At 55.9% G+C, this 10,034-nt stretch overlaps 1 protein-coding gene across 1 annotated transcript; it reads right to left on the reverse strand.

The window, feature by feature from the left end:
- Nucleotides 1-824: 824 nt before the first annotated feature.
- On the reverse strand, nucleotides 825-9,461 carry FKBP4 (FKBP prolyl isomerase 4). The gene is made up of 10 exons (XM_032874878.1): nucleotides 9,163-9,461; nucleotides 6,954-7,098; nucleotides 6,365-6,507; nucleotides 5,426-5,546; nucleotides 5,000-5,156; nucleotides 4,244-4,334; nucleotides 4,064-4,147; nucleotides 3,684-3,869; nucleotides 2,912-3,151; nucleotides 825-1,633 (listed from the first exon to the last, which is right to left on the reverse strand). The coding sequence occupies exons 1-10, from the start codon at nucleotides 9,265-9,267 to the stop codon at nucleotides 1,526-1,528; spliced, it is 1,380 nt and encodes a 459-aa protein (XP_032730769.1). The 5' UTR covers nucleotides 9,268-9,461; the 3' UTR covers nucleotides 825-1,525.
- Nucleotides 9,462-10,034: the final 573 nt, after the last annotated feature.

Genomic DNA, 10,034 nt, shown 5'->3' on the forward strand with positions numbered 1-10,034 from the left:
GTTCATGCACTAGCCATGCTGCAGGACGTGGTGAAACTTTGACACAAATTCATCTTCCTCAGCAAAAGCATGGAGAAATGTCTTCTGGAACTGTACAGAGATGTGAGTTGGCAGACTACCTCTTCCACCAGGCAGAAAGGACAGCTTGCACAGGAGGGAAGAGGGCTGAGGCCCCAGAGGGAGCCTCTAGCCTATGGCTATGACCATCCAGAGAAAACACTAGACTTGTGCCCCCTTGGCTTCTCCCAGGGCCCTGAAATGCTATAGGAGCCAAAGGTCAAGACACAGAAGTACAAGCTCTAACCTATGAAGGCCTTGAGGCAAGCTGGAAAGCAGGCCTGAGTGCCAGAGCTCCCTGGCCTGGAGGTGGTTCTTCTGTAACTGTGTGAAAGGTGTCTAATTGGAGGATTGCTCATGGGGATTTTTACCTTAAGAAAACAAGAAAGCTCGTGCTTTTGGCTAGATTACATGCCTCTACTCGATCAGTTAGGTCGCCGACCAATCTATCCCAAAGACAAGTGGTCCCAGTATTTTACATGTTTGTGTTTGCCGCTCCCTCGGTGTTAGGGAAGAAAAGGAAAGCTATGAAAAGCCGCCTGGCTGCGGAGGGGCACTGGGAACCTGTGGGAGGCTGAAGGCATCGCCCTGCTGAGGTCTGTGTGGCAGAGGGGGAGGCCCTGCGTGCTGGCCAGGCTCACAGGCTTCATCAACCCCCACACTCCAGCCAGGGCCCAGGAGGAGGGGAGGCCACTCCCTCAGTTTTGTCCCCCAAGTGTAAGCCACCATGCGCACCCTCGAGGCCCAACAGAAAGGGCTGCCCAATACCCAGGTTTGAGTTCCACTTTATTGCTCAAGCACAGAACTTGAGGTAAGCCCGGACCTTCAGCAACGTGCAGAGAAGAGGCTGAGGGGTTTGGGGACACGACCTGGCTGAGAAGGGAAACTGATCCAAAGGGAAATACTGGTGGGGGGGACAGGAGGTGGTCATCAGGACACCAGGAGACAGCTCAGCTATACCATCGAGGGTGAGGATGGGAACAGAGAGCAGTAACGGGCACAGCAGTGGTTTTTCCCATGCCCCTAGCACCCACATGGAGGCCTCGTGTTTGGGAACGACCGGCAGGAGAGAAGGACGAGGAAATGGCTGCCCAGGAGTCTCCCTCTCCACCCTGGTTTCACATCAGAGCCCACGTAGCATCCCTACCACTCACTCCCTTCTACCATTTGAAAAATGCGACACAGCGAACAGAAGCAGCAAAATAAATTAACGTTCTGATGAGTGTGCGTGTGGATGGACATTCGTTCACATGTAATGGAGGATGGGGGAAGGGACGAGGGGGTGACACCACCTAAAACGATCCCCCAGCCTGCTCCTTTCCCCCTTCCCCCAAAGCCACCATCTAACCAGGTAGAAAAATAAAGGTCTAATTCACTCAAAATTCTTCAGTTTTTACAAAACTAACAGGGTGGAGGAGGGGAGGGAGCAGGGGAGGCAGGCAGCCGCGGGAGGAGGGCTGGGCAGAGGCTATGCTTCCGTCTCCACCTGAGGCTGGCTCCCCGCCACTTCGTTCTTCTGCTCCTCCTTCATCTCTGTGTCAGCAGGATGGTCTCCTGCAGCTTGTGCTGCCTTGGCCTGGGAGAAGGAAGAAGAAGGGGCTCAGTTCCAGTTCTCATCTGGCCCAGGCCTCTGAGGAGAAAGGGGACTTTCGCTCCACATCCCCACTCCCACTTGCCGGCACCGAGCCGAGGTGGTGACGAGCCGTGTGCACGTACCACGCGGACACCACGTCAACTCCGTACCACACACACTCATCCCCCGAAGAAAAGATACGCACTGGAACGCCAACACAGCCAACTCCCTCTCCAGGTGTGTCCTAAAGACACACACACACAAGTAGACACCTCCACGATCCCTTAGTGCGATTCTACTTAGAGCTGCACTCGTCCAACATGGTAGCAAGGACCACGTGTGGCTCCTGAGCACTTAACAGTTAGGCCAAACGGATGTTTTCTAAGTACAAAGTAATATGGTAGATTTCTGGAGACCGACTTAGGTCTGAAAGATGAGGAACGATCTGAAAATATTACACGTTGCAATATTTAGACACCTTGGGTCAACTAAGTATTAAAATTAACCTCACTTGTTCACTTGGTTTTTTTAGCACAGATACTCAGAAAACTGAAAATCACTGTACAGTTTGCGTTCTGTTTCTATTCATCAGTGCTGGTCTTGAACACTGGAGACTAACAGGGACTGGGATACAGTAGGCCACGTACTTTACTGTGGGACCCAGCAGCACAGTGAAGAATGTGAGAGCTGTCGATGTAAGACAGTCTTGCAGGAATGCTATGAAGAGAGTATAATGTACAAAACTGGCAGGACATGTTACCTTTTATTAGGGAAGAGGAAGAAGACTGTCTACTACATGCATGTGCATCATTTACTGGAATCATCTGAACACTGGACACAGCCAACCACTTCTGGGTGGTGGGAGAGGCGCTTCTTATTACATATTCTTTTGTGCGGTTTCAACAGAACGATGTAACTCTATTACCTATTTAAACATGGGCTTTTAAAACCTGCATTTTTTTTTTTTTTTAAGACTTGGGTTTTAAACAGGCACAGAGAACAGAGTTTGGGAGGCACACCCAGCACAACGAACTCCTCACCTGTAGGGGTCTCGAGGGGGGTTTTTAGCTGTGATCAAGGGAACCATGCCCCCCCCCACCACCATAGCGGTTTCTGCCAACAGGACATACACGGCACTGCTCCAGGGACAAGGGCAGCACCGGGTGTCCAGGTGTGGCACGCACAACCGGAGGCGAGGAGCCACAACAGCTGGGTCGGGCACCAGGACAAGGCAGCGCCTTTTCTCCGGTCTGTCCCTACTGTCCCCCTCCGGAGCCTTACCTTGCTCTCCTCCTCAGCCAGCCTCTCAAACATGTTGGCATAGAGCTTCTTCTCCCGCGCGAGCTGCTTGCGGATCCGCTGCTGGCAGATGGCCAGCTGGGCCTTGGCGGCTTTGTTGCTGGGGTAGAGCTGCAGGACCTTCTGGAAGTCAGCCCGTGCCAAGTCAAAGTCATTCACCGCCAGGTGGGCCTCTCCACGGCGGAATAGGCCCTTCTCGTTGTTGCTGTCCAGTTCCAGGGCCTAAGGACGCAGAGAGGAAGCAACAGGGAGACCTGAGCCCCCGCGACCTCTCTGGCCGATACAGGGTTCCAGAGGCAGTCCTCAGAGGATCAGGCAGAACACACAGCGCCGGCTCCATCTCAGGAAGGGGTCTTGGGGCATGACACGGGAAAGACCAAGGTCTAGGAAGGAACCCTTTCGTCCTGGGCTTTCGATGAAAGAGAAGACCCAATACAACATTTCCATTCTCTCCAGAATAAAGCAGGTACTCAGGAGGGCCAGGCTAGGAGCCAAAGGAATTGGCTGTAGCTGTTCTCCCCTGCCCGTGGCTCCTCGTGTCAGCTGCCTCCATGTCAGCTGCCTCCTACCACGAAAGCCAAGGTGCTGGCTTCTCGAAGCTCCTCCCTCTGGGGCCCTTCACCTCCAGGCTCCCGCTGGTCCCACTTGCTACCCTAGCCTTACCTGAGTCACCCAGGCCGTTTCAGACCCTCCGGCAGCTTACCCAGCCAAGCCTGTGAATGTTGCTCCCCAACCCTCTCGGTAAGGGCCTCACCTTGTTACAGCTCTCAATGGCCGCTGAGAAGGCCTGCAGTTTCAGGTGACACATGGCCAGGTTGAGGTGGGAGGCCAGCCGAAGGGCCTGGGCCTTCTGGGCATCCTCGTTAGAGAAACTGGACTCGTATTCCAGCCAGGAGACAATCTTCTTGTACTGCAGTAAAGCTTGCTTGTACTTGCCTTCCTAAAAGGGAGGGAGGCTCAGGCACTGGGCTGTCACCCTCGGTAGCTATCAGGGACACGTGGGCGTGAGGGAGGCCTGCCTCCCCCGCACCCCACCTCTGGCAGGACCAGCCAGCTCCCATACGCTGGGTGAAGACTGTAGGTGCTCCCCGTGCTGGCCCGGGGAGCGTCCTCAGGACCCTGATGCTGGCTCACCTTGAAGTACACGGTGCCCCGCTCTTTCACTATGGTGCTCTGCTCCAGCTTCTCCTCGGAGTTCATCTCCCAAGACTCCTTGGCCTGCCGTACCCCAAGGGAGAAACAAAGTCATCAGCTACCCCTGAGCCATGTCCCGGGACCTGACTTCAGGATGGTGAGGACCTTGAGCAAACTCACCTTCTCGAAACTCTTGAGGTGTACTTCGTATTTCAACTCGGCATTCGGCGGGATCTGGAACTTTTCCTTCCCCACGTTGCCAAAAGCATAGCTGTGGGGGCAAAAAACAAAACAAAAAAAAAAAACCCCACAAACTAGGTCACTGCGGCCACGCTTAACCTGCTCCACACTGAAAAGGCTTCCTGTCCTTTTCCTGCAAGGCACCTCCCTATCCCCCGAGATTTGGTTCAAATGTTTCCTGTTTGGCAAAATCTTCCCTGACCTCTTCACACAATTAGTTGGTCTCTTAGCATCTTCCATATCCTTCTAACTCATACTAACACTGAAATGATGACTAATTTACTAGTTACTAAATGTCACCAAATGAGTCCCTGGAAGGCGGGAATAATGTCTTTTGAATAACTCGGAATTTCCAGCCCCACGTCTGGCACATAACAGATGGGTTTCAATCAATGTCATGAATGACAGAGTATGTTTAGTAGGAAACAACAATTTTGACACTGGTAGAGGAGGAGACCTGGAGTGGCCAGGACTGAAAAGATTAGGCTATGATTCCAGATGTGGCCAGTTGTGAACACGTCCCAAACACAAAGATCACGTGCGTGCCAGACTCACAGGGACCGCCACTGAGGCTGTGGGGGTGGGTGAGCGCACACAGAGGAACAGAGTCAAGTGGCTAGTTACACAACTCACTGCAGACATGTAGATTTCTGACCTTGCGTCACCTACCTGCTCTACAAAGTGTCCACTCCTTACCTGGGCTTGAGGTACACAACGGAATGTTCTCCTTTTTCCATGCGCTGAATGGCTTTCTCCAGCCCACAAGGCAGGTCCAGGCTCTCCCCCTCGCCAACCTCAAAGCGGAGCTCCCGCCGGTCAAACATCTGGTCCTTGTAGTACCCTTCCAGTGCAACTGGCACGAGAAGGAGGCAGTATGCCAGGGATGTGAGTAGGCAGGGGGCTGAGGAAGGAGGCCACTGCAGCGTCCCTCCATGACCTCATCACTGCATGCCCCCGAGGTGCCCTTGTTGTACTGTCAGAACTAGAGGCGTGTTAGGAAGGTACAGTCCCATCCCTCAGTTCTCAGATGAGCTACTCATCAGAAAAGGAAGTGACCTGCCCAAAGCCACCCAGGGACTAAGTACCAGAATCGGAATCGGAACAGACTGTGCGCGGTCTCACCCTCCACGATGGCGCCCTCATTGGGCCTGGCATAGCCTTCACCCCGAGTCCGTATTCTCCGGATGATCCCCCCATCTTCTTCTTCTGTCAGGTCCTCTCCTCTAAACTCAAACAACTCCACCTGTGGGACGAGACTCAAGATGACACAATGCCTTTCAGCATTACCCCGTCAGCCAAAGAGTCCCTGGTCACCGCCAGAACAGGCCTGAGCACAAGGGCAGCCAAACCAAGAGTGGACCAAGTGGCACTTCTGGTAAGTTCTGGGAGCTCTAGTCTCAACTTTGGTAGCAGCGGGCAGGTCACAGATTCTGCTGACCTCAGGAGATCAATCTTTTTACTACCTGCTCCCCACAGGAAGGACATGCTCCAGCCAGGCCTAACCCAGCCGTCTCACAAGGCCAATCTGGTAGGTGGTGGAAATGACCCAACAACTTTCAACATTCTCCAAGCATCCACTACAGGAGGGCCCAGACACTCTGATCCCGAACGGTGTCAAGTTCCCCCTCTCAGTGAAGGCTTTCCTTACCCCTTCAACCCATGGGGGGCACCTTCGATCTCTAAAGCACTGACATTCTATACTATCATTTATAACCATACAGATCCTGACCTTCTGACTCCTCTCAGTCAAAATTATAACCCATCTCCGGGCACAGTTCATGAAATAGAACAGGCCTCAACCCTTACCTCGCTTCAAGTCTGGGGAGGGGTTTGTGGCTACCTCTTTTCCCCCTGAAATCTTCTCCAGCAGCCACTTTCTGGCAGCAGAGGCTCTGGGCACAGCAGAGCCGGCTGCCCTCTCCAGGTCCCTTCCTCCCCTAAGGCCAGGCCCTTAGCCTTGGCTACATTGTCTCTAAGCGGCAGGAAGTGCTGGAGGGCAGCCAGGCCCCGGGCTGAGATCAGCCTGGCTCTTTGCCTCGCTCTCTGTGCCTGGACACTCACCTCAAACACAAGCGTAGCATTGGGGGGGATTTTTGGAGGGCTGCCTGCTGAACCGTAGGCATACTCTGGTTTGCAGGTGATGTGGCACACCTCTCCCACCTTCATGGTTGCTACAGCAATATCCCAAGCCTTGATGACCTCCCCTGTAGGTACAGAAAGCAAACCGGTCCTGCTTGACAGGGATCAGACCCCGGGCTCAGAGAGCAGCTCCAGGGACCTTCATCAGACCACGGCCACGGGGAAGCTATACATTCTTAGGAAACGAGACCAGGGAGGGAGAGGACCTGGTTGCAGTAAGCACTGTCAGGTCTCAGACCTCTTTAAAAAAGACTCAACCCTGGAACAAAGGAGTTTTAGGAACAAGATAATCCATCCCCGAAGAAGATTTGAGGTGTTCAGAGGTGATCGGGGAAGGTGAGATAGAGATCACTATGGTTCGAAAGAGGGGAAGAAAAAAAAGAGCTAACGGAAGGTTAATTCATAGATTCTAACAGACCACTCCTCATGCTTCTGAGAGTATGGTTTCTGCTTGTGACAGCTTACACCCTGCTCAGGACTGATGCTACCAATCCACTAACCGTGCACCTACCTTTACCCAGGTCAAAGGAGAATTTGTCCTTGCGGTCCAGACTGGAGTCAAACTTGGTACCATCTAACAGCCAGCCAGTGTAGTGGACAAAGACACGGTCCCCAATCATGGGCGTCTCCGTGCCTGTGCCCTCTCGCTTGATGACCTGGGAGGAAGGCAGAGAAGATGAGTGTACCCAGGTGTGGGGGCAGAAAAAGGCCCCGAAGCTGTCTGCAGCCTCTGATGGAAACAGGGGGACTCTTCTGCCTCCTTGGAAGCAGAGGGACCAAGCCTCAAATGATTCCAACGTGAGGTTTGGCTAGATGCCAACAGACACCCCCACTGACTGCTCTCTTCCATCTTTCTTGAGGTGCAACAGGACTTGGTTTGAAAGCTAGAGATGAAAGACCCGAGCTCAAATTTTTGCTGTATGCTCTCGTGCAAGTCAAGCTCTCTAGACCTTATTTGTAAACCAGTAATAATAACTTCTATCAGGGTTGGAGAATTCAATTGGCAGAAAGTTGAAGATGATTATTATCAGCAGCAAAGGGGGAAGCAGTTATGTTAAGTTTCCTCATTCTTCCTAAATGCTGGTGGTCATTAGGTCTGGATCTGGTTTGTGGATAAGAGAAGAATTAAGAATATGAGTAACAAAACAGAATAGCAACAGCACAAAAGAGGTTCAGAAAGTACCAGGTCACTGATGAACACAGAGGAGCTCACTCAGGCCCTAAAACTCTGGCTTGGGACATGAACATTTCTGACTGGTAGGCTACTGAAGTCTTTTACTTGAGGGATGGAGCATTTCTCAGGAATTTCAACAAGCTCTGCTTCTCTTCTTAACTTTATAAAAGGTGACAAGGAGACTCTGTGGGTCACCTGGTAGGTATGTGGTTACCTTCTGAGGGAAAGCCTGCATGACAGAATGAACAGAAGACCTGAGGAGTAGAAAGGCAAAAGGGAAGGAGTCAAAGATAAAAGAAGAAAGGACCCTTCTGGGAATAATAACCTTGTAGAAATCTCCAGGGCGCTGGAGAGATCAGGAGAAGCCACATGCCCCCTGAAGAACAGCTTAAGACGCTAAGATCAGGATCGTTTCTGGACCAGATATGGACTCCCCGAGGTCTCTAGCTCTGCCCAGGCCACCCACACACACACACACACACACACACACACACACACACACGGAACGGAGTGGGAAGCCAGGGTAAAAAGAAACACTGGATGAGGAAGAGGCATGAAATCCAGCCTAGGATTTCGCCATCCTGCACTCTGCAGAACCTGCTCAGAAGCACCATCAGTCGTCCCGACCAGGTCAAGACGCCCTGCCCCTTCGCTTCTCCGAGGCTCCCAGCAAAACACCTCCTCCCAGCCCCACACCCCTTTGCCCCAACTCAAGAGGGGGAAGGCGAGGTGGGAGGGGAACTACAAGTCCCAGCATGCACCGCTCCCTGGTTTTCCCGGGGCGGGGGAAGGGGGGCCAGCATGGCTGAGCGGGTGACCTAGCTGGGTCCACCCGGCCTTTAGGAAGGGGGTCACCAAGGGGACGGAGGGCGCCAGAACCTCCCTCGCGGCCCGGCCCCGGGCGTCAAGTCGTACAAAGGCCTCTGGGCCAGGAAATCACTGTGGTGGCCCGCTTCAGGTCTTAGCTAATGTTTAACCGCCCGGGGGAGCCGAGAGCTCGCCGCACCGCCGGCGAGGGCCGCCAGGGACTTCCCGGCTGCGGCCCGCGGGGAAGGCGCTGGCGGCCCGGCCCGGGTCGCGGGGTCGGGGAGAGGTGACGTGAGGGAGGGGCGGCGTCGGGGCGGGAGCGGGCCCCCGCCGGCTCCCGCCCGGGTGCACGCCGCCCGGGCCCCCTAGCTGCAGCTCGCGTGCTGCGGCGCGGCCCCGCCCCTCCCTCCGCGCTGCACCGCGCACGCCGGAGTTGGCGCCGCAGTCCCGGGCCCGGGCGCCGCAGGGGCTAGGGGGCCGGGGCCTCCCCGGGACCGCGGGTGCCCCAAGGGGCCGGAGAATGCCCCCGCGGGGAGGCCCGCGCACCCAGGCCGCCCCCTGCGAAAGTGCGGCGGCCCTTCCACCCCCGAACGACGCAGCCGGGTCCAGGAGGGCGATGCAACCGGCCGCCGGCCGCACGCCTGGTTCAACGACTCGCCCAGACGCTGCAGAGGCGGCCGGGGGCTCCCCAGTTCGGCGGGAGGTCGGCTGCGAGGGGCGCCTGCGCCGCCGCCCTTACCTTCAGCACGCCTTCGTCTTGCTTGGGGCTGATGTCCACCCCTTCGAGGGGCAGCGGCGTCGACTGCGCCCCGCTCTCGGCCGCCTTCATCTCCTCGGCGGTCATCGCCGCTCGGTGCGCCGTTTACTCCGGGAGCCAGACACTGGGCGCGAGCCAAGCCCTCTCGGCCGGGCCTCTCTGCACGGGTGTGCGGGCGGCAGGACACTGGGGCGGCCGCCCAGCTGTGAACCGGTCGAAGGCTCGAGCACCTCTGCCGCCCAGCGCGCTCGCAGCCCGCGGCCGATGGGGCGCGGGAGCGGGAGGAGGTGGGTAATGAGCGGCCGCGGGGAGCGATTGGTCCCACCCCGCCGCGGAGGGAGGGGCTGGGAGGAGCTGGAGCGGGAGCGAGGGACGGAGGGGGAGGGGGCGGAGAACTTTCTAGAGACGGCGGCCGCTAAGCCAGTTCGGGTTTTAGTGCTAAGGGTGCTTCTGTGAACGTGTGTGTGTGTGTGTTTTGGTTTGGTTTGTTTTTTGGGGGGGTTCCTTTCTCCTTCTGGCTGCCTGGCTTCCCTCCCCCCACTCCTGGGACCCTTGGACTCTGGGGATTTCCCCTGCTCACGGCCCCCCCCCCAACCCCCACCCCGGGGCCCTTCCCGGGCCCTCCCCCTCCCGTTGCCCGGTCTAACCGGATTCTTCCAGATCCTTCTCCATCCCCCTACATCACTCCAATACCGAGCCGGCCAGCCGCCCCAGATCCGCCAGATACATTGCAGGCTGCAGCGTGGTTTGCTTAGCCGGATGTGAGTGGCCGCGCGTCCGTCTCCCCGCACCCGAGACGCGCATTTTTATAAAAGCCGGTCGTAAGCGCAGACCGCATGGCCTCCCCGTCTGTA

Source organism: Lontra canadensis, unplaced genomic scaffold, assembly GCF_010015895.1.
Source record: "Lontra canadensis isolate GAN:19392208 unplaced genomic scaffold, GSC_riverotter_1.0 scaffold53, whole genome shotgun sequence".
NCBI classification, from domain to species: domain Eukaryota; kingdom Metazoa; phylum Chordata; class Mammalia; order Carnivora; family Mustelidae; genus Lontra; species Lontra canadensis.